Genomic DNA, 23,907 nt, shown 5'->3' on the forward strand with positions numbered 1-23,907 from the left:
ATATATAGAGTGACTCCAGAAGCATGGACTACAATTCCCATCAGCCCCTGCCAGCCTGGCCAATTGGCAGGGGCTGATGGGAATTGTAGTCCATAACATCTGGAGTGCCAAAGGTTCGCCACCACATAGTGACCTATTTAATTTTCGCGATATGTGTGTTATGTGCTACGAGCAAAACTCCAACCAGAACCTAGAATGAAGGCTGCACAGGAGACTTTGCTGGCGATCCTCTAGGGGGCGGTGTGTCTATTTGATGCGGAGAGGGCTCCCTAGCCCGCCATTCTCCTCTCTATGATCGCCTGTTCCTCGATTCACTGGCCTGGAAAGAGAAAAAGAACGACCGTTTCATACCCGGTCGACCAATAAACGGTCGACCAGGGAGTAGCCAATTAAGAGAGGGAGTTTCTATAAATGGCAGTAAAGTTGACCAATGACAATCGCTCCTTTGAGGGAGGCGGGGCATCTGGAAATAAATTGCGAGAGTTTACCTCGTAGGGTGCCTCTCCGTAGGGGGTGCGAAGAAGCGCCCCCCCCCCCCCGGTCCCAGGTAGGGGATGAGGCACAAGGCGTTGCAATCTGATTTGAACACTTTTAGGGGAGAAAGTGGATAACTGGGCCTGGGCGCCTTTAAGGCTTAAAGGGCGATGCACCTTTTCAAAAGTTGGATAGTAAGAGGGGTCAGATGGGGATCAGGAATTAAGAGTATCACAATCACCATTCTCCGAGGGAAATCTGTGGGACTTTCAATAATGGAGGTAGAGCAAGTGCTGCCGTGATCTGGAAATGAGGCTTCCTTATAGCACGCATGTTTAGGAACAGGAAGGCATTTGGGCACCTAAATCCACTAAAAGATGTACTATGGCCCAAGCTTTTGTGCAGTAGGCTCTAATTCATCCTGCGGTGCGCTTGCTCTTAAGCACAGCGCCTTTGCTAGTTTTCCTTCATGCTACAGGGCAGTTTTTGTTGCAGCAGATCAACAGGGATTCCCCGTGGAACGTGTGTCTTTTGATTTTGCAGAATGGACCAAACTCAGCTGTTGGACTGGCCTGGAGAGAGCGATGCTGAAGATCCTTCTTCTGATGGGGCTGGGGGTTGTGGGGAGAACCCCAAACCTGTGGGGCGCCTCCACCTCCTGAGCAGCAAGTATGGGGCTGAGAAGGGTAAGGCTGGTCTAGTGCCAGAAGCTCTGGTCCTTGCATTGTACTTATTTGATTCGATTTTGTTTGCTTGGGTTTTTTTTTTATTTGAGACTGTAAATTTGGGGTTGATAATAATACAGTGTTTGTTGTTTTTTTAAAAAGGGGGGTGGAATAAAGTAGATTTTTGAACCATCAAATGCTGGCTCTGAAAACCAGAGGTGTCTACTGTTTTGGATGTGTATTCATGCCTTGTGCTTTGGTGATGAAGCTGCCTTTCTCCACTGTGGAAAAACGCTCAAAATATATATCTTGGCAAGCAAATGTTTTTGAGACAGGTTCAGGATATCAATAGGATTTGTGGGGGATGGATCACTAGCCCTGGTAAACAAGATACGTGGGACTTGGCTGTCAAGGCCATGTGTGGTGTGGAGGTTAAGAGTGGCAGACTCTGATCTGGAGAACTGGAGTTGAATTCCCACTCCTCCACAGGAATGGCAGACTCTGACCTGGTGAAATGGATTTGTTTCCCCGCTCCTCCACATGCAGCCTGCTGTGTGATCTTAGACTAGTCACAGTTATCTCAGGACTCTCTCAGCCCCACCTCCCTCACAAGGTATCTCTGGTGGGAAGAGGAAAGGAAGAAGTGTGTAAGTCCCTTTAAGACTCCTTACAGTTGAGAAAAGCAGGACATATGTATTGTCAAAGGCTTTCATGACTCGAATTATTATGCTGTGGAAAGTTTATTGGGAGGAAACAGAATTCTAACAGCATTCTCTCCTGATGTTTCGCCTGCATCTGTGGCTGGCATCCTCAGAGGATCTGATAGTTAAAAAGGAAAGCAAGTGGAGTATATATACCCAGTGAGTAAAGGTCAATAGGTGAGGGCATCTTTGACCTTTTGACCTTTACTCACAGGTATATATACTCCATTTGCTTTCCTTTCCAATTATCAGATCCTCTGAAAATGCCAGCCACAGATGCAGGCGAAACGTCAGAGAGAATGCTGCTAGAACATGGCCATACAGTTCAGAAACCACACAGCACTCCAAAGCAGGATATAAATCCAAACTCTTGTCTTCTTCCTCCTTTCCTTCAGAGGTTACACAGATGAGAACTGGTCTTCAGGGATGGCACCGTTTTTGAAACACACTTATTGCAACCTGAGTCCTGGTTCTTTTTTCTTTTTTTTTTGCCTCTTGGCAAACCCACCCTACGCTGGCGTGGGAGGGTTATTTTAATACTGTGAACTAAAAAATGTGTGTGTGTCCCCCTTTTAAAAATTTTTGTCACGTCTGGTCTGATGAAGAATTCTGGGGGGCTTGGAAGCCAGCATGCTGGGATATTTAATCGGTTTGGGTCTCAGGGTGTTCTTGACCAGGTTAGCCTGATCTTATTAGATCCCAGAAGTGAAGCAAGGCCAGCCGCAGTTAGTCATTGGAAGGGAGACCAGCAGGGTTGTTGTGCAGAGGAAGGCAATCACATCTATTAGTCTCTTGCCTTAAAAAACCTACTGGCTTGCCATAAGTTGGCTGCAACTTCACACCATCACACTTATGATGACCCTGAAGGGTTCTGAGGTTGTCCCTTATTAAAGAGACCGTCTTTAGAGCATGAATTTGAACATTTGTCAGCCAGTGGATCCTGTTCTTAGCTCTAAGAGGGGCTAGCGTTTTTTTAAAGTGCCGCATAAAAACTGAATCCTTCCCCAGTTTTTTACACTTTGTTTTTATTGTTGCTTCCACTTTCATTTAACTGCTTTTTACTGTAATGTTCCTCTGCTGTTGGTGTTTTCCTTATGAAGAAGAGTTTGGATTTATATCCCTCGTTGCTATAAGTGACTTATAAACTCATTCCCTTCCTCTCCCCACCACAGACTTCTTGTGGGTTCTTTTATTTATTTATTAAATTTATAGGCCGCCTCGTCCCCGAAGGGCTCGAGGCGGCTCACAACACGGCTGTTTCCAACAGCAATTGATACAGCATAAAAGTTAACTCATTAAAACTCAGCAGCAATTAATAACAATAATAAATAAATTAAAACAGCAAGATTGCGTAAAACACATATACACAGGCGCCCGATCTAAAAGGCCAAGAAAGAAAAAGGAAGAAGAAAAAGGAAGAAGGAGGTAGGCAGGGCCCAAGGTGGAATTAGGGCCCAACCAAGGTGGTCCAGACAGGCAGCTTTGATTTCAGTTTCAACGGGGGGCGGTGGAACCACAGCCGGCCCCTCCAAAAGCCCGGTGGAATAGCTCTGTCTTACAGGCCCTGCGGAACTCGCCAAGGTCCCGCAGGGCCCGGACAGCTGGAAGTAGAGCATTCCACCAGGCAGGGGCCAGAGCCGTAAAGGCCCTGGCCCGGGTCGAGGCCAGCCGCATCCTTGCAGGGCCTGGGATCACCAGCAATTCTGCCGCCATCGATCGTAGCGGCCTATGTGGGACATAAGGGGTGATGCGGTCCCATAGGTTAGGTGGGATTGAGAGAATACTGAGAGAACTGTGACTGGCCTAAGGTCACCCAGCAGGCTTCATGTGTAGGAGTGGGGAAACAAATCCAGATAGGTGTCTGCTGCTCCTGTGGAGGGGTGGGGAATCAAACTGTCTTCTTCAGATTAGAGTCCACCACTCTTCACCACTATATCACATTGGCTCTCTATGATGATAACTGGAAAGAAGACAATTGATTCTTTCACAGTCTTACAGTGTTTATATTATCCTGCTTCATGATGGACTTTATTTTTACTTCTAAGCTGCTTTGGAGGTTTTAGTTGCCCAAGTAGGGAGTAAATATTAAAATTTGTTCAAGCGTGCAGCATAAATGTTTTTCTTTTCTTTACGGGTGAAGCTGAATAAACCAGTTGCCATACATTACATACCTTGGTGGACATTTGATTGCATGTCCATATAGCAGTGATGGCGAACCTTTTCGAGATCAAGTGCCCAAATTGCAACCCAAAACCCACTTATTTATCGCAAAGTGCCAACACGGCAATTTAACCTGAATACTGAGGGTTTAGTTTAGAAAAAACGGTTGGCGCCAAGGTGTGCCTTACTCGGAAGTAAGCTTGGTGGTAGTCTGTGGCTTTGCTTTGAAGCAACCGTGCAACTCTTCCAACGGGTGAATCATGACCCTAGGAGGGTTTACTCAGAAGCAAGTCCCATTGCCAGTAACCGAGCTTACTCCCAGGTAAAGGATTGCACTGTAGTTCTTTGCATTAAAATCAGTTGGGTTTAACAGCGCTTAACAGGGTTACCTACACTGCTTCCCCAAAACTAGGTCTTATGTTTAATGCTAATAGAGCCCAGCGGCCCAGGCCAGCGTAGATATGGGGGGGGGGCACTCTGTTTGCACGTGCCCACAGAGGGGGCTCTGAGTGCCACCTCTGGCACCTGTGCCATAGGTTCGCCACCACTGCCATTTAGAGTTGTTTTGGGAGAAGGGTCCAGTTTGCAGACCGTCTTTCACCTGTCCCACATTTATATAATCTCGGGGTGAATGTGGGGGTGGAATGAGTCCCTAGTCTGAAACACATTAAACCTATTTCAATCTAAGATTCTCTCTTGATTGGAAATAAATCAGGTGTGGATTTCTCAGATTTTATACAGGCTGTCAGAACCCTGATAGAAAACATTTCCAGGCAGCCAGACAAGAGGAAGATCGACTTTATTAAGGAAGCCACAAGCCCTCAGTTTGCACGATCTCACCAAGGCTGTTAATGATAGGATGCTTGGAAGTCTTTAATTCCCAGGGTTGGAGGCCCTACAAATGCTCACCGCTCCGGAGACTTACCATCGCTTAAAGTCTAGATCAGGGGTAGGGAACCTGCGGCTCTCCAGATGTTCAGGAACTGCAATTCCCATCAGCCTCTGTCAGCATGGCCAATTGGCCATGCTGGTAGGGTCTGATGGGAATTGTAGTTCCTGAACATCTGGAGAGCTGCAGGTTCCCTACCCCTGGTCTAGATTATTTGATCAAGAATATCCATTTCTCCTGAGCAAAGCGCAAAGCTCTTGCTCTCCAATATACTTTGGGATTATCCCTCAGAAATCTAGCCCTGCTATATACCTGGAACATCTTGTTAATTACAATTGCAGATGGGTCACGACTAGAGCAAGGTGCAACTCTTTTCCATCAGTACATCTTCAAGGTGGCTTCTCTAATATCCCACAAAATGCGCGTTGCTGTCGATTTTGTCCTGATACAACTGATTCACTTTCTCACATTCTGCTTCACTGTTCAAAATACAACAACATCAGAACTGATTTGAGAACTGGATTACCAACAGGATTTATTCTCCTTTCTGATAAGATAAAAATGGCTAAGCTTCTAAATAACTCTAATGTTGAAATCTCTGAAGCTGTTGCTATATTTTTACTCTTGTGTACTGCAAGTTGTGCAATAATCTTCTTATTGTATTTGGAATTCTTGACGCACACCGGTTTTATGCCTAATAAAGGTTTTGGATTTGGAATTCCCAGGGTCACCACAAGTTGGCAGTGACTTCATGATACGTAACGCACACAGTTATAAACCAGCTTTGGATGGGAGCAGGATAGGATGGAGATTTGGAAAGGACAAAGTTCCGGGTTCCTTTTACCTAACTATTCTTCCCCCCTCCCTACAGATTTTTGGATCTACCCAGGGAAGAATGTCATTGGCCGGCTTGAAAGCTGCCAGATCTGCTTGCCAGTCTCTTCAGTTTCAAAGGCTCATGCCGTCATCGAGGTCCCCTCTCCCGGAGGACCCCACCTTTTGTACGACCAGGAGAGCCTGAACCGCACCCGGCGGCAGCGTATGTTGTTGATCCCGCAGGTCCGCTACAGCCTGCAGGATGGAGACACTTTGGTCTTTGGAGATGTGGGGTGCCAGTACTTCATGCTTGATCCGGAGGGCGGCCTGGAATCCTCAGATGACTCCATGGTGGTGCCACCCACCCAGGCAACCACAGATACCAATGCCCTGGTTATTGAGGAGACGCCTGTGCCGGGGAGGAAGATGGGCTTTGGGCGCTTCCTGGTCCAGGATTCGGATAGAGAGGAGGAAGGCGAGGAAGTGGTCAATGGGGGAGGCAAGGTCCTGCATCTTCCATCGGAGGATGGTAAGTGGGAGCTATGAAAGGGGAGACGACTGGGCCCCTTGCACAGTGGTGGGATCCAAAAATTTTAGTAACAGGTTCCCATGGTGGTGGGATTCAAACTGTGGCGTAGCACCAATGGGGCTGGGTGGGGCACGACGGGGGCGTGGCCGGGCATTCTGGGGCGGGGCATTCCTGGGTGGGGCTGTGGCAAGGACGCAGCTGCTGCGCCGGTCCTTGGGCGGGAAACAAATGCACGCAGGCGCAGGCTGCCATGCACGCCGGTACACCTCCTGCTAGACTGCTTCAAGTTCTGCACGCTACTGCTGAGAGGAGGGGCGTAACTAAGGCAAAAATCACAGGGCAAAATCACCAATTAGTAACCCCCTCTCGGCACACACAAATAATTAGTAACCTACTGTCGGGAACCTGTGAGAACCTGCTGGATCTCACCTCTGCCCTTGCAGCTTCAGACCCCGTGGCATTTTTGTAGCTCAGTGGTATTTGCTCCATGACTGGCAGAAAAGCCACATTCATAATCAAAGTCAGCCAAGAGTCACCTTTATCTCCATGTCTGTCGTAAGGCCTGTACCTGAGGGAGCTTGGCACCTTACCTGTTCCTCTGGTAGCAGCTGTTTCGAGGTGGGAACCATCTGTCCAAACTCACACCCTATCATGCAAGCTTTCCCGACTTTCCTGAAACATCAGGAATATTGGGGACCAGTCCTGAGAAAAGCCTGTAAAAGATCCACAGGCAGCTTCTAATCCAGGGGTAGGGAACCTTTAACACTCAAAGAGCCATTTGGACCCATTTTCCATGGGAAAAGAAAACACTTGGAGCCGCAAATAATTTTTGACATTTAAAATAAAGATAACACTACATATATTGGGGTTTTTTTACCTTTTACTCCGCTCATTCTGAGAAGCGCATGGATGCTCTGCCCTGCTGCCTGCAGGGTGGGCAAGGATGAAGCTGGTGGCTCGGCCTCGCCGGCTGCCGGGAAAGCGCCCACCCCGCTCCAATAGGGTGGGCGAGAGGGGAAGCCCGCAGCACAGCCCAGCCGGCCGCAGGCCATTGGTGCACCCGCCCTGCTGCCTGCAGGGCAGGCAAGGATGAAGCCGGTGGCTCGGCCTCGCTGGCCGCCGGGAAAGCGCCTGCCCCGCTCGAATGGGGTGGGCAAGAGGGGAAGCCTGCAGCATGGCCCAGCCGACCGCGGGCAGTTGGTGTGCCCGCCCTACTGCCTGCAGGACGGGCAAGGATGGGGCTGGCGGCTCAGCTCGTGGAGCCACAGTGCAAGGGCAGAAGAGCCGCATGCGGCTCTTGAGCCGCAGGTTCCCTACCCCTGTTCTAATCCATTGAGCCAATATTGTTGTTCTAGGTCAGGGGTCTGCAACCTGCGGCTCTCCAGATGTTCATGGACTACAAATCCCATCAGCCCCTGCCAGCATGGCCAATTGACCTAGAACAGGGGTCTGCAACCTGCGGCTCTCCAGATGTTCATGGACTACAAATCCCATCGGCCCCTGCCAGCCCGGCCAATTGACCGTGCTGGCAGGGGCTGATGGGAATTGTAGTCTGTGAACATCTGGAGAGCTGCAGGTTGCAGACTCCTGTTCTAGGTCCTATTACAATAGTAGCGGAAGTTCCAAATAAATAACAGAACAGGTCCTCAGCTGCAGGATTCAACTTGCAGAATTCAACCCGAGATTTCTGTCGCTTAGGAAAGTATGCCGGCAACGTTTCCTGAGATTTCAGTCATTAGGTTAACTGAGTAAGATTGCCAGTGGCAGAGTATCGGTGCTCACGGTCCTCGCTCGGGAGAAAAGCTGAATATAAATGTATATCTGAATAAATAAATGTAACAGTCCATAATGCCCTCCCTGGAACAAAGGGAAGTTCTGTTCTTCCCCCAGCCCCGCGGCTTCTCCAACTGAAGAAGGCATTGCCCGCGTGGAAATTTATTTTAAAATTAACCTTCAAAACCATATGTAAGAATTTGTGTGTGTGGGTTTGCCATGGTTAGTGCTTGGATGGGAGACCACCACATAGGGTAGCTATTCAGAGGCAAGCAAGCCTCTGTTTGTCTCTTGCCCTGAAGATGGAGTTTGACCCAGCTGGGCCTTGATGGTACTTTCCATCACCAGGAGCAGCAGTGGCATAGGAGGTTAAGAGCTCGTGTATCTAATCTGGAGGAACCGGGTTTGATTCCCAACTCTGCCGTCTGAGCTGTGGAGGCTTATCTGGGGAATTCAGATTAGCCTGTACACTCCCACACACGCCAGCTGGGTGACCTTGGGCTAGTCACAGCTTCTCGAAGCTCTCTCAGCCCCACCCACCTCACAGGGTGTTTGTTGTGAGGGGGGAAGGGCAAGGAGATTGTCAGCTCCTTTGAGTCTCCTGCAGGAGAGAAAGGGGGATATAAATCCAAACTCTTCTTCTTCTTCTTCACCATCTGTAGTGAAGGGTGTTGCCAGAAAATTCTGGGCTGCTGAATGAACCTTTTTACCAGTGCCCATATGTAAAAGGCAGCCATAGAGTCCAGTTCTCTGAGCCCCGAATAGCAGCAGCTCTGCGGAGCCATGGGCGGGGTCCTTTGCCAGCTGTGCTTCCGGGGCGGGGGTGTGTGTGTCCAAACGTACAAAGTACAAAACCTTTATTAGGCATATTTATGCTACGTAAAATTACCGCAAGACAAGGTATAACGTATGCTATTAATTCCCACTTGGCAACATGACCTGCAACCAGTAGTCAGCTGTTTTCCCTAGAATCAGAGGATCCGTACTATGAAATAGTTTGACCGTGCAAACTTTGGGAGATGCTTTACCCATGATTGATGATGTGACCAAACGTTCTGTTCCACAAAGGCCTTGGCTCAGTGGCAGAGCAGGGACGAGCTCCCGTGTCCAGTCCCTGACATGTCCAGCAGAAAGGCTGTGAATGGCTTCTGCCCGAGACACTGGAGATCTTCTGCCACTCAAAACAGACGATACTGACCTTGATAAGCCAAGGGGCCGACTCAGTAGAAAGCAGATTCACGTGTCCCTGTCGACCCAGAACCTTGTGTGAAGCGTGAGCTTTTACCCAGATCTGGGGCCCCTTTCCGAGGCTGGCGTCGGCAGGGAGGGAAAAGATTAAATCTCCCTGCAACAGTCTCCCTACTTCTGTCTGTCTGTCTTTCTCACTAGGGTCTGATTCCTCTGTCAAACACGGTGCAAGAGGACACTGCAGTTCGGCCTCCATGTTCTCTCCGTCCTTTGCTACCGTAGTGCCTGAAAGGTATGTTTTTGTTCCCGCAGTTGGTTTGGGAAGGGTGTTGATGAGTCTGAGCAGTGGCCTTCTTGAGAAAGGGGTATGCGCATGTGTGTGCATTGAAGGAAGGAGTGCATTATTTTATTTGTTTGTTTGATTGATTTATAGCCCGCTCTTCTTCGTTAACGGGCTTAGGTCGGCTTGCGACAGTCGCATAAACTATGTACCAGTGGTTCTCAACCTGTGGGTCGGGACCCCTTTGGGGGTCGAGCGACCCGTTCACAGGGGTCGCCTAAGACTCTCTGCATCAGTGTTCTCCACGTGTAAAATGGATAAATGTTAGGGTTGGGGGTCACCACAACATGAGGAACTGTTTTAAAGAGTTGCGGCGTTAGGAAGGTTGGGAACCCCATTGATTTTCATGCGAAGAACTAAAGCGTGATTCTTTACCTGGGAGTAAACTCGGTTACTGGCAATGGGGCTTGCTTCTGAGTAAACCCTCCTAGGGTCATGATTCACCCGTTGGAAGAGTTGCACGGTTGCTTCAAAGCAAAGCCACTGACTACCACCAAGTTTACTCCTGCACGCCTCGGAGCCAACTGTTTTTTTCTAAACTGAAACCTCAGTATTCAGGTTAAATTGCCGTGTTGGCACTTTGCAGTAAACAAGTGGGTTTTGGGTTGCAATTTGGGCACTCGGCCTCAAAAAGGTTCACCATCACTGGTGTAGGGTTTTCAACACGAGAGGAACAGTGACGGTTTGCCATGACTTGCCCCCGCGAAGCAACCCTAGGCTTCCTCGGTACTAACCAGGGCTGACTCCGCTTAGCTTCCAAGATCTAAAGAGATCAGGTTAGTCTGGGCCACTCTAGCTGTAAGAATGTTTTTTTATATAACTTTTTTATTGTATAGAATATTATTATATTTGTTACATTCAATATGTTTATTCTAACTATACATTTTCCTTTTTCACCCCCCTCCCCCCCTCTTCCCTTGATTATTTCAAGCAAGCAGCAGAAGGTTCATTCTTCTTATTCTCTTGTTCCATCGTTCTTCGTTAAATCCGGCTTCTTCCATCCATTTTTCATACAATGTCCATAGCTTCGTAGTATCTTCTAGTTTCTCTTGCCATTGTGTATTTTTGTCAGTCTCTCAAAAATCTCTAACTGAATTTGTTCCCAAATATATCCCAACCATTTTGAGACTGTCCGTTTCTTGTTATCTTTCCAGCTCAACGCCAACACTGCGTGTGCTGCTCTAATCATTATTTTATACATTGGTTCCCAATTTCTGTTCACTCTTATATCATCTATTATCCCCACAACTAATAAATCACTGCTTACATCAATTTTTACTTTTACTAATTGTTCTACATATTTCAAAATATTCTCCCAAAACTTTTTTACCACTTTACATTCTATCCACATATGAGTATAATATGCTCCTTTTTCTCCAGTGCCAACATTTTGGGCTTAGTCCTTTGATCATGTAGGCTAGTTGTATTGGGGTTCTATTAGCTGTAAGAATTTAAGCACTCGATGTGCCGATGTGCCTTCCTGGAGTCACCACGAACTCATCAAAACTGTTGCCTTCCCTCAGTCGCCTGCAATTGACCTACTGTGCCACTAGAGGGTGCAGTCTTTAATTCTTCTGCTTGCCGTTTCAATCCCACAGCGATGAAGAAAGCGGTGAACCTTCGGAAGGAGACCTCTCTTGTCCCTCCTTGCGTCTGCGCTGCGAGAGGGCCGAGGCTGAGCCACATTCTTTGGCGAACGGTGCTTTTCCCTCCCTGAACCAGGAAACACATCCTATACAGCCAGGAAGCTCAGAGGCTAAAGTTCCTCCAGACTCCGGGGGACAACCAGAAGCTAAAGACCAGGATGTGTCTGCAGATCCGAGTCTCACGGGCTTCCACCTGGACAGCGACACAGATGTGGAAGACGAAGAGGGAGTTTGTACCACTTCTGAAGGAGCCACAGTGAAAGACGGCCTTGCTCTTGAACTGGACAGTGACCCGGACGTCGACGAACCCTCGCTGGCGAAGACAGGCGCTGCCTCTGCAGGGAACGGACAATTGGCCAGTGACGTTGACAGTGAGACAGGCATAGAGGAGGCAGAGAAGAAACCAAGCGTGTTGGACTTAAAGGCCCACCAAGTCACCGAAAATGGGGACAGCGACACAGATGTGGAAGGGGCGGTGGGCAGTCCAGAGGTTGCCTCTCCCGAAAGCCAAGCTTCTACTCTCCGATGTGAGAGCACCCTGAAAAGCGAGGAAAGGGCGGGCAGCGGTCCAGAAGGTGGCCGGCCTGATGAGGAGGTGGACCGTGATACAGATGTGGAAGCTGTGGAGGATCCAGATGTGGGCCCGAGGAGTGAGCTGCCCACTAAAAAGGAGGATGACGACACAGATGTGGAGGAGCCGTCCCCGGGGCCAGGGAATCAAGAGGTCGCCGCGAAGGACCGCGAGGCTTCTAGTGACAGCGATACAGATGTGGAGGTGGCCGACTTGGAGCCGGAGGGGTTAGGCGGGACCCGTCCCCACGGCCCCCCGCCTACGAGGCATAAAGACGGTGATACAGATGTGGAAGAAATCAGGGGGATCTGCCAGCAGGATAACAGAGATCTGACTGAGGCAAGGGGGATAAATGTCACCAGCGTGGAATCCGCAAAGAGAGATGGAGCTGCTTGTGAACGGTCCGGGGGCTTGCGTGTGGGGGAACCCCTCCCAGACACTGAGATTGTGGAGCCGCTGACCTCCGTGCCTGAAAGTCAACGCTTGCTTGATATATCTCTGGGCAGTGACACAGATGTCGAGGAAGCTGCTGAGGATCCGGATGCGAGCTCAAAGGGAAACCGCCCAGTCGCCAGCGATGGCTCCGGTGGAGGAGACCGAGGCAGCTGCCATGGGAACCTAGAGGCGGGGCCTAGGGAAGGTGAGGACAGCGATACCGACGTGGAAGTGACTTCCCCGTCCCCCGAGACCCGTGCAGCTCACGACAGCGATACGGATGTGGAGGTGGTAGCCTCCGCATTGCCGGAGAAACCCTTGGAAGAGCAAGATACTCAGTTGGTCCTTGTGGGACCCTCAGCAGGTGCGGAGGAAGCAGCTCGCTCTGCGAAGGAACGGGAGGCCAGCCATGATCTTGGCAAAGAGGATGGAGATACCGATGCTGAAGGAAATGAATCCCGTCCAGGTGACAAGAGCAGCACAGATGATGAAGGTAAAAGGAGAAAGGGGGGAGGACTTTCTCTGTCTCCTCTACTGGGAGGCCGTTGACAGCTCAAATCCTGTGGCCTGATTGGGCAAATAAGATTGGGGTTGCGAGTGTGGGGCGGAGGCTGGATTCGGATTGGGGAGATCTGGCTTTGAATCCTTATTGCCTTCAAGCCGGCTGAGTGGCTTTGGGCTGGTCACTTTCTCTCTTTTCCCCTTAAACCCATTCAAAAAGTGGTTGAGGATAACACGAAGGATTTGGGCTGCTTAGTTGATAGTTCCAGGGAAATGTGAACTCAATGCATGGTAGCTGTGAAAAAGGCAAACTCTATGCTGGGGATAATTAGGAAAGGAATTGATAATAAAACTGCAAAGATTTTCATGCCCTTATATAAAGCCGTGGTGCGACCGCACTTGGAGTACTGTGTCCAGTTCTGGTCGCCACATCTCATAAAGGATATCGAAGAGATAGAAAAATTACAGAGAAGGGCAACGAGGATGATTGAAGGATTGGAGCACCTTCCTTATGAGGAGAGGCTGCAGCTTTTGGGACTCTTTAGTTTGGAGAAAAGACGTCTGAGGGGGGATATGATCGAAGTCTATAAAATTATGCATGGGGTAGAAAATGTTGACAGAGAAATTTTTCTCTCTCAAAACACTAGAACCAGGGGGCATTCATTGAAAATGCTGGGGGGAAGAATTAGGACTAATAAAAGGAAACACTTCTTCACACAACGTGTGATTGGTGTTTGGAATATGCTGCCACAGGAGGTGGTGATGGCCACTAACCTGGATAGCTTTGAAAGGGGCTTGGACAGATTTATGGAGGAGAAGTCGATCTATGGCTACCAGTCTTGATCTGCCTTGATCTCAGATTGCAAATGCCTTAGCAGACCAGGTGCTCGGGAGCAACAGCCGCAGAAGGCCATTGCTTTCACCTCCTGCATGTGAGCTCCCAAAGGCATCTGGTGGGCCACTGCGAGTAGCAGAGAGCTGGACTAGATGGACTCTGGTCTGATCCAGCTGGCTTGTTCTTATGTTCTTATGAAAGGGGACTCTGGACTCCTAGGAGGAAGGGAGGGATAAAAATATCCTGCACAGACAGGATTGCCCTGGAGTAGGAGACACCTTGAAGGTGTTGCGTCAACTTGGCAACTGAGAACCGCATGCACAACGGTGTCGTGCAAAGGTGTCGCGGGCTAAGTGCTTTTTTAGCGGCTGGCCCCAGTTGTGTGGGAGTGGTGCATCCTGGGATACAAGAGTCCCTTGTTTCCTCTTTCTCACTTTTGCTCCATATTCTCTTCTTCCAGATGATCCTGACCTGACTGTCCAGGCAACACAGTGTTACCTCCCTGACGTTACCTCCTCTCCCAAGGCTGAGAAGGCAGCAGGTAAGGAACCTCATAGGCCTCCGGAGCTCCTCAAAAGAGGAGTGGAAGTTGGCTGAAAAGCACAGGATTCCTGAGCACTTGCGGAGAAAAATAGGGTTAAAAGACGTCAGGCTGAGGGAGTGAGCCGGGGCAGAGTGTCGTGCCCCTAATGGTCCTGCCATATTGCTGTTTTCCTCATCTGTTGGGGGGTCTGGGAGTTTTTGCTGTGTTGCTGTTCCTCCTGGGAGTTTGGACACTGATATTGGTATCTGTGTGTGTGTTTGTGTGTGCATGTGCTTGCCTGCTCTTTCGCGCTCTTACCTCCTTATCTCACTCTAGGCCTCTTTGTGAGGAAACTGTTTGCTTGCGTTCCATTGGCTGGGTGTAAGGGTGGCATAGCTCGCTCTGCCTTGAGAACCCAACTTCTCCATTATTTAAACATCCAATTATATCGGTGATTCCCAACCAGGGTTCCGTGGTACCCTAGGGTTCCCTGAGCACGTCCCAGGGGTACCATGAGAATGCTACCGCCTGCCCCCCCCCCCCCAGAATCAAATGGATTTTGAAGGGGGGGGGGGTTGGAAGCCTCATGGGCTCCCTTTAAACAACATTGAAAAACAGCATTGTTTTATTGCCTAAATTCGGTGTGGATTGGGGGGGATTTAAAGGGAGAGCTCCCTTTAAATCTACCCCCCCCCCCAATCCACACCGAATTTAGGCAAACAAACAACGCGGCTGTCAACGCTGCTTTCCTTCCCCTCCCCCTGCTTGCCACTCCCCCCACCTACAGGCCAAAAACAGGAAAAAAACCTAAAAAATGCAAAAAAAAAAATCAAATGAACCTCAAGGGTACCCTGAGATATGAAGAGCGAGGTCAAGGGTACCGCGACGTTGAAAAGGTTGGGAAACACTGAATTATATTATACTGTCTGCTCAAACCGATTCTACCTGTCACTGGGGGGGGGGGGGAAAGGGGGGGGCTCTTATGTGTATTTCAATGGGCAGTTTGTGATGTATTTCCAGATATGTCTAGTTTCCTACCTGCCAATATCCTGCTGTAGTTCTGAAGAAGAGTTTGGATTTCTATCCCCCCTTTCTCTCCTGTAAGGAGACTCAAAGAGGCTTACAATCCCCCCCACCCCCCACCCCCAACAAACAAGCTGCAATGTGAGTGGGACTGAGAGAGCTCCGAAGAACTGTGACTAGCCCAAGGTCACCCAGCTGGCATTTGTGGGAGTGCCCAGGCTAATCTGAATTCCCCAGATAAGCCTCCACAGCTCAGGCGGCAGAGCTGGGAATCAAACCCGGTTCCTCCAGATTAGATACACGAGCTCTTAACCTCCTACGCCATTGCATTTGGCATTGCTGAGGAAAATATATAGTGAACCACACAGCCTTGAAAGGTGAACATTAAGCACAAAAATGAAAGCATTTGGGATTTGGGGGGACTAGGAGAGAAATACTAAAAGTGATGGGACTGAAGAGAAAGGACCTTCCAGGTAGAGGGGGAGGATCGTGGATGACGCTTTGTGGCTCCACAGGAGTCAGGTAGGCGTAAAATACTCTTCATTCCGTTCATTTCTTTCTCCCCTTCCACTTTCTTCTACAGTTGGACCCGCCTCTCCTGCTTCGAGAACTAGGCAGGCTAATGTGGTGTCCCTCTTCCCTGTCTCTCCCTTGCAGACTCCAGACGTGCCCTTGAAGAAGAGGCTACCCAAGCATTTGCCTTTCGATCCCCCTCGAGTTTTGCCAGGTTCCATCCCAGGAAAAGTGAGTGAGTTTGGCCCAGTCCTGGTAGCTCCTGTCTTGAGGTTGTTTGACTTCTTGAGCTGGCTTGGCTGTGGGGAGGGCCGGTTCTGCAAGAAAGAGGTACCACCTGGTGTGGGTGTGTGTCTGGGGAAGGTGCAACTTGTATTTTTGAACCATTCCACATTTGTGATTTTGCTAATCCGTAAGTGGCCATTTTAGGCACTGGTTGGAATGACCTCAAATTTTTCATTTGTATACCGGTTCCATGGTGAATCCACCTACAAACTCCTTACATAGCTGGTCTCTCTCTTTCTACTGCTTAGGATATCGGAGAAGCAGAGGTGGGATCCAGCAGGCTCTCACCAGTTCCCGAGAGGGGGTTACTAATTATCTGTGTGTGCCAAGAGTGGGTTACTAATTGGGTCTGCTTTTCTGTTAGAAATTCCATTTGGTCCAAAAATCATAAAGTCCTGTTGTTTCCTATGTGGCTCGTTAGCGAAGGTAGAAAACGGGATAATTCTCCCTGTTGGGCTGTTTCAAAAACATGCTTTAGTAATATGGTAAAGTTCCTTGTTTAAGGAAAGTATCCTTCTTTTGATTTCTAGAAACAAAATGAAGTATTTGAAAGTATTAAGTATTTGACAGGCAGTCAATTAGAGGAGAAGTAGTTGTTTCTGTTGGCAGTAGACGATAGGACTTGCCACAATGAGCTTAAATTATGGACAGAAAGATACCAGCTGGAAATTAGGAACTTTTTTTTTACAGTAAGAGTTTTTTACAGTAACAGAGAAATTATTAACGCTCCGCCCCCGGAATGCCCGGCCACGCCCCCATCGTGCCCCACCCAGCCCCATTGGCACTACACCACTCTTTGAATCCCACCACCATGGGAACCTGTTACTAAAATTTTTGGATCCTACCACTGCGGAGAAGGCATACCTGAGATTCCATGATGGGGGCCTTCCATAAAAGTTAGAGTTGAACTTTTTTTTTCCAGAAAACTATCCGACATCTTAAATCAGATGTCATCTTTTCATTTCAACTTTGCTTTCAGGTAACTAAACACTGAAGCCACAAACATTTGAAATATCTAAGGGGGAAAAGCAAACTAAGTGTAGTTTAAATGGAATTTGGTGTGGAAATTGTTCCTGCTGAAATAATACTCGTACAACGAAAAGAACGTCAGCGTCAGTTAATAAAAATCCAAACATCCATTTCCCACAGAACCGGAGTCACCATATGATTAAAATGACTGTGTAAAACCAGCTCGGAGATTTATAACAGTCCCTTCTTCATGAGCGTGCAGTCCCGTGTAGTGGCTTAACCTCAGAGGGGACATAGGTCAGGTTTATAAAATCATGCACGGAGTAGAGAGAGTAGGCAGAAAGTGTTTTCTCCTTCTCCCAAGGTAGATTCAGAACGGACAAAAGAAAATACGTCTTTATACAGCGAGTGATTAAAATGTGGAACTTGGTGCTAGAGGATGTCGTGATGGACAAGGGGTAGACCGCTTTAAAGGGGAATTAGACAGATTTGTGGAGGGGCAGGTCTATTGGTGGATACCAGCCATGGTGACGAAAGTGAACCTCCACAATCACAGTCAGTAAACCTCTGAATATTAGTGCCAGGAGGCAACATCAGGGGAACACTTGGGAGTACTGTGTTCAGTTCTGGTCGCCATATCTCAAAGAGGATATCGAAGAGATAGAAAAAGTGCAGAGAAGGGCAACGAGGATGATTGAGAGACTGGAGCACCTTCCCTATGAGGAGAGGCTGCAGCGTTTGGGGCTCTTTAGTTTGGAGAGGAGACGTCTGAGGGGGGATATGATTGAAGTCTATAAAATTACGCATGGGGTAGAAAATGTTGACAGAGAGAAATTTTTCTCTCTTTCTCACAATACTAGAACCAGGGGGCATACATTGAAAATGCTGGGGGGAAGAATTAGGACTAATAAAAGGAAACACTTCTTCACGCAACGTGTGATTGGTGTTTGGAATATGCTGCCACAGGAGGTGGTGAGGGCCACTAACCTGGATAGCTTTAAAAAGGGCTTGGACAGTTATAAGGACTATGGCTACCAATCTTGATCCTCCTTGATCTGAGATTGCAAATGCCTTAGGCCAGGTGCTCGGGGGGAGCAGCAGCAGCAGAAGGCCATTGCTTTCACCTCCTGCATGTGAGCTCCCAAAGGCACCTGGTGGGCCACTGCGTGTAGCAGAGTGCTGGACTAGATGGACTCTGGTCTGATCCAGCAGGCTCTTTCTTATGTTCTTAAACTTTGGGGGCGTGTTTTTGGCTCTCCAAAGTAACTGGTCAGCCATTGTGGGAGCAAAGATGCCGGACTAGAGGGCCTGATCCAGCCGTGTTCTTCTTACGTATCCACCCTTCACCTTTTGGCAGGGTGGCTCAGTGGGTGAGCATCTGCTTTGCACTCCGAACCTCAGGTTCATTGCTTAGCATCTCCAGTTAAAGGGATCAGATAGGAAGAGACGGGAAAGCCCCCAGTCTGAGACTCTGGAGAGCCACTTGCCAGGCTGAGCAGGCAGCACTAACCTGGCTTGACTCTCAGCGAGGCGCCTTCCTATCCCTTTTTGTAGTCTGCAACTCTCCTTTGAAAGAGGAAGATCCAGATCTGTACATGCTGGAAGCCACCCAGCCGTTCTGCAGAGAGGCTCCATCACTCTCGGAGGAGCCCACTCAGGCCTTCGTTGCCGAAGAGGAGGAAGCTACCCAACTGTTTGTCCAGCAGTCCCTTGAAGGGGGACAGGCGAAACATCCTGAAGTTCCAACTCCAGCCACTGGGGGTCAGCAGGAACCCAGCATCCCTGACGACACAACCCAAACCCGCTCTGTAAAAGCGTCCCGTCCTGAGCCTGGGACACAACCAGCAGGGGGCGCAGCTGCAGAGGAACCCCACAAGGAAGAGGAAAGTCAAGTTGCTCCTTTTGTCAGAAGTCGACCTTTGACACCGCCAGAGATGCGCGAGGCTTCCAAGAGTGAGGACCAGGCATGTGTGGCGTCTCTTGAAGGGGAAGTCGCTGCAAAACTGTCCCAGTCCCAGGGAAAGACAGGTGAGCAACAGGGATGCTTTGCAGGTGAGGAGGGTGCATTGTTGCCTTTTTAAAAATGTTTTATTTTTGCAATTTAAAATAGACTAATACATTACATAGAATAGGTACAAACTTCCGAACAACAAAAGAAAAAGAAAATATCTTAACTAGAGGTCTTCAATATTGTCCAATCTTGTTGCATATAATCTTAATCAATTAAGGGAGCAGCAGTGGCGTAGGAGGTTAAGAGCTCGTGTATCTAATCTGGAGGAACCGGGTTTGATTCCCAGCTCTGCCACCTGAGCTGTGGAGGCTTATCTGGGGAATTCAGATTAGCCTGGGCACTCCCACACACGCCAGCTGGGTGACCTTGGGCTAGTCACAGCTTCTTGGAGCTCTCTCAGCCCCACCCACCTCACAGGGTGTTCGTTGTGAGGGGGGAAGGGCAAGGCGATTGTAAGGCCCTTTGAGTCTCCTGAAGGAGAGAAAGGGGGGATATAAATCCAAACTCCTCCTCCTCCTCCTCCTCCTCCTCCTCCTCTTCTTCTTCTTCTATCTTCTTCTATCTTCTTCTATCTTCTTCTATCTTCTTCTTCTTCTATCTCCTCCTCCTCCTCCCCCTCCTCCTCAGCAATGACCTCTCATCGTCTTATTATTACAAATTTTGTTTAACAGTCAACTGAAAGAAATTAATGGTATACAAGATTGACTTTAGGAAAAAGAAAATAACAACAGCCTAAGAAAAGGGGAGAAAAAAATTAAAAAGAAAGAAGAGAAGAGAGAGATAAAAGGAGAGAGAGAGGGAGGGGGGGAACCCCAGAAAAAGGCATCAATGAAGGAAGGAGAGGAAAAAGAAAAAGGGGGATGAAAGGTACAGGAGAGGAGAAACAGAAAAAGAAATAATGTGTCCCCATGTGTCAGTCGGCTTGCAGTTTGACTTTGAGAGATGTGCATCTTCCTGCTAGCATCAGTTGTCCGTCTACTTAGGGGGAACTTGTCCACCCCGTTGGATTTACCTCAAGGTACATCAGGTTTCTACTCTAAGAGGCAGTGGGGTAGAGTGGTTCTTGCTGTGAGCTGCTCAGAGAAAAGCCACACTTCAAAAAATGCAGGCATGGGTTCCAGGTGGAGGATTTCTCCGGTATTGAACATCCCACTTACCCGCCAGTTACACGGGAGGTGTGCTGATTCACAAGGTGATCCAGGTAAATAGCTGGCCCAGGTGATTAAAGTCTCAACAACAAGCTTTGGAGGGATTCATTTGTAGAAATCCTACTCAGTCATGCCCTCTGTTGTTTCTTAGCTAATAGGAGTTTTCATACTTCCTGTCTCTCTGTTGTGGCAACACAGGAATCTGCCAACCAGCTCCATCTTGAAGGTGCCACGTTTGAAGCGTGCCTTTGCCAGCGTTCCATCCCTGTCCCCCAAACGTCTAGCATGACAGGAGATCAGAAGCCTAGGAGAGTCCTGGGCCTTTTGGCCCACACTCATATTAGGGGTCTCTGGGAGTGGGAAGAGGCGTAGTTGCTCACCTCAGAGTTGTCCTTAAATGTGTATCTCTCTTCCCCCCCCCCCCCCCGCCCCCAGTAAACAAATTTTGGCTGTTCACTTCTGTGCAAAGTATCCTGACTGGAATTTCAGCAAAATGATCTGTTTTTTGGCAGTCTATGGAACACTTTTTGTGAGGGGAGTTTTGCTAGTCCATGTGCATAAAGAGCCATTCCCTGAGGTCCTGTCACCCAATGTGGAGCAGCAGTGGCGTAGGAGGTTAAGAGCTCGTGTATCTAATCTGGAGGAACCGGGTTTGATTCTCTGCTCTACCATCTGAGCTGTGGAGGCTTATCTGGGGAATTAGCCTGTGCACTCCCACACACGCCAGCTGGGTGACCTTGGGCTAGTCACAGCTTCTCGGAGCTCTCTCAGCCCCACCCACCTCACAGGGTGTTTGTTGTGAGGGGGGAAGGGCAAGAAGATCGTAAGCCCCTTTGAGTCTCCTTACAGGAGAGAAAGGGGGGATATAAATCCAAACTCTTCTTCTTCTTCTCCTTCTTGATTCACCTTACTCCATTTGCTTCTTGTAGGCCACATTAAAGATGGACAGGAAGAAGGGTGCTCAGAGCCGCCTGGAGAAGCAAAGGATGCTGAGCAGGTGAGCCTGGTGGTGGGGGATGGGGTGGTCCTTTCCCTTGCATGAATAGATGCTGCTGCTTTGTGTTGGGCAAGGCCCTGGGAGTCCTGTCTCCCAGCTCAGCCCAATAGGCCCCGTCCTTCTCCTGTTGCAGCTGCCACGGCGTGTCACAAAGGAGCCTTCCAAACCAGTGGCTGTGGTCTCTGAGCGGCTGCGCAGCCTGCGGTCTTTTGCTGCTGCCTCCTCCCCCTTCACCCTCCCAGAAGTACGCAGCCGCCATGGCCGGGTGGGATCGGCGGACCGCGACGGCCCAAGTGAGCCAGTTGCTCCCCCAGGTAGACGTAGGGGGCTGCGTCAGCGCAGCAATCCCACACTGTATATGGGGGAGCCGGAGAAGAGGGCAGAAGAGCCCAAGGCAGAGGAAACAAACCGCACCAAGACGCCCAGCAAAGGGCAGACAGCAGCGACTATCCATCAAGGCAGACCCAGGCGTTCACAGCGGGGCTCCTGCTCTGCCACTAAACCTGAGGAAGAAACAGCAACAGCTGCAGGCAACCCAGGGACTGTGGAGTCCCAGAGTACCAGGAAACGGAGAGCCACAGCTGCCACCAAGCCTATGGAAGAAGAGCAGCCAAAACACCGTAGGACCCGGTCCAGCAGCCGTTTGGGGGGCACTTCAGAGACAACGGCAAGCCCAAAGGATGCTGGGAAAGGCACCAAAGTTAGGCAGGTGTGTAACACTTGGTGGAAGTTGAGTTGGGAATCAGTAAGTGTGGCGCAGTGTATAAACATGCATTGATCCACCATGTGGCTAGCCTGAGTGCTGTTTCATTGTGGTTTACCCTTCTTATCTATCTGTTCCATACCAGCATTTTGCTATGTATCTTCCAGTCCTTTTGATATGCTTAAGCTCCTATTACAGTGGTGGCGAACCTATGGCACGGGTGCCGGAGGTGGCACTCAGAGCCCTCTCTGTGGGCACGCGCAAACAGAGTCGCCCCCACCCCACCCACACACATCTAGGCTAGCCTGGGCCGCTGGGTTTGATTATTAGCATTAAACCTAAGACCTAGTTTTGGGGAAGCAGTGTCGGTAACCCTGTTAAGCGCTGTTAAACCCCATTGATTTTCATGCGAAGAACTAAAGCGTGATTCTTTACCTGGGAGTAAGCTCGGTTGCTGGCAATGGGGCTTGCTTCTGAGAAAACCCTCCTAGGGTCATGATTCACCCGTTGGAAGAGTTGCACGGTTGCTTCAAAGCAAAGTCACCGACTACCACCAAGTTTACTCCCGCACACCTCGGAGCCAATCGGTTTTTCTAAACTAAAACCTCAGTATTCAGGTTAAATTGCCGTGTTGGGACTTTGCGATAAATAAGTGGGTTTTGGGTTGCAATTTGGGCACTCCGTCTCAAAAAGGTTCGCCATCACTGTCCCATTATTATGTTTCTGACCGGCCTTTCTTCAGCAGACTGAAGGTGGCACACTTAGGATCCCATTCAGGTCCTGGCTATGGCCAATCCTGCTTATCTCCGGCAAGGTCAATGCATTGCGCACCTTCCAGCCACCCCTTGCTATTTCTTTTGTTATCCCCTTTTCCCCTAGGGACCCGCGCCATCCATTCCATTTTCTGGGAGGAGGTTGCGGCCACTGAGGACAGAAAGCGAGACTATTGAAACGACGCGGAGCCGATTGCTGAGTTCAACCACCTCTGCTGTTCCAGGGCCAAAGGTACTGCACATGGGGAGGCAGAGACTGGAATCTGGGAAGTTCAGAGGCGGCACCCTGAGTCAGCTCCTGGAGACCAGGGACATTGCGCAGATGGAGAAGCCACATGTCACAGCTTCAGACCTTCTGGCACAGCGAGCAGAGCTGTGCAGCGGTCCCTTGGCTAGATCAGGGCCTGATTGGCTCCGAGGCGTGATTGGCATGCCTCGGAGCCAAACGGTGGGGTTGCCACCGTTGGGGATTGGTCCCACACTTGATGCGATCTTGAGGGGACTGGCCGTGCCAGCAATGGGTCAGAAAGGGGTAAGGAGCCTATGGAACTCTTTGCCACAAGATGTGGCAATGCCTTCTGGCTCAGAGAGCTTTTAGAAAGGAATTGGGAGCAGCAGTGGCGTAGAATTGGGAGTGGCGTAGAATTGGGAGCAGCAGTGGCGTAGTGGCTAAGAGCAGGTGCACTCTGATCTGGAGGAACCGGGTTTGATTCCCGGCTCTGCCGCTTGAGTTGTGGAGGTTTATCTGAGGAATTCAGATTAGCCTGTACGCTCCAATACACGCCAGCTGGGTGACCTTGGGCTAGTCACAGCTTTTCAGAGCTCTCTCAGCCCCACCCACCTCACAGGGTGTTTGTTGTGAGGGGGGAAGGGCAAGGAGATTGTAAGCCCCTTTGAGTCTCCTACAGGAGAGAAAGGGGGGGAAATATAAATCCAAACTCCTCCTCCTCCTCTTCTTCTTCCTCTTCTTCTTCCTCTTCTTCTTCCTTTTCTTCCTCTTCTTCCTCTTCTTCCTCTTCTTCCTCTTCCTCCTCTTCCTCCTCTTCCTCCTCTTCCTCCTCTTCTTCTTCACCACTGCTACTGGGGGAGAGGGGAAGCAGCGCTTATTAAATGTTGGTGTGTGTGTATCACTTCCTTTGCCCCTCCCACCCTGATTTTAATGACAGAAAACTGCCTCTTTGCTTAAATGGTGTGATTTTGAGAACAGCTTTAGTTATTAACTATCCTTTTTCCCTTTCCAATGCCTGTGTTTGGATAATTGCCACAGTGCCTAAATCTTCACATCCACAACATGAATGCAGTTAATCTCTGCATCCTTCCGGGATTGGGGCTGTAGGGAAGGGGTGTCAATAAAAGGAGAATGAGTCAAAAACAGTACAAGAAAGCCTTGATTGGAATAGAGGTCAGAATGCTGAGCCAGGAGGCACAATGCTTTTGCT

The 23,907-nt window shown here is 49.4% G+C and overlaps 1 protein-coding gene across 3 annotated transcripts in view; it reads left to right on the forward strand.

Moving 5' to 3' along the window:
- The first annotated feature begins 453 nt into the window (after window positions 1-453).
- MDC1 (mediator of DNA damage checkpoint 1) overlaps window positions 454-23,907 on the forward strand; it is a 34,979-nt gene continuing 11,525 nt past the window's right edge. The window contains exons 1-11 of one of the 3 annotated variants that reach the window (XM_048491332.1): window positions 454-547; window positions 1,018-1,160; window positions 5,761-6,234; window positions 9,397-9,487; window positions 11,134-12,680; window positions 13,984-14,064; window positions 15,727-15,813; window positions 18,391-18,864; window positions 20,925-20,992; window positions 21,126-21,701; window positions 22,575-22,700. In XM_048491332.1, the coding sequence (XP_048347289.1) occupies window positions 1,019-1,160; window positions 5,761-6,234; window positions 9,397-9,487; window positions 11,134-12,680; window positions 13,984-14,064; window positions 15,727-15,813; window positions 18,391-18,864; window positions 20,925-20,992; window positions 21,126-21,701; window positions 22,575-22,700 (3,666 nt within the window). In that variant the 5' untranslated portion in view covers window positions 454-547; window position 1,018. The other 2 variants (XM_048491331.1, XM_048491333.1) reach the window with 2 other exon arrangements.

The sequence above is a fragment of the Sphaerodactylus townsendi genome, linkage group LG03, assembly GCF_021028975.2.
Source record: "Sphaerodactylus townsendi isolate TG3544 linkage group LG03, MPM_Stown_v2.3, whole genome shotgun sequence".
In the NCBI taxonomy this organism is placed as follows: Eukaryota; Metazoa; Chordata; class Lepidosauria; order Squamata; family Sphaerodactylidae; genus Sphaerodactylus; species Sphaerodactylus townsendi.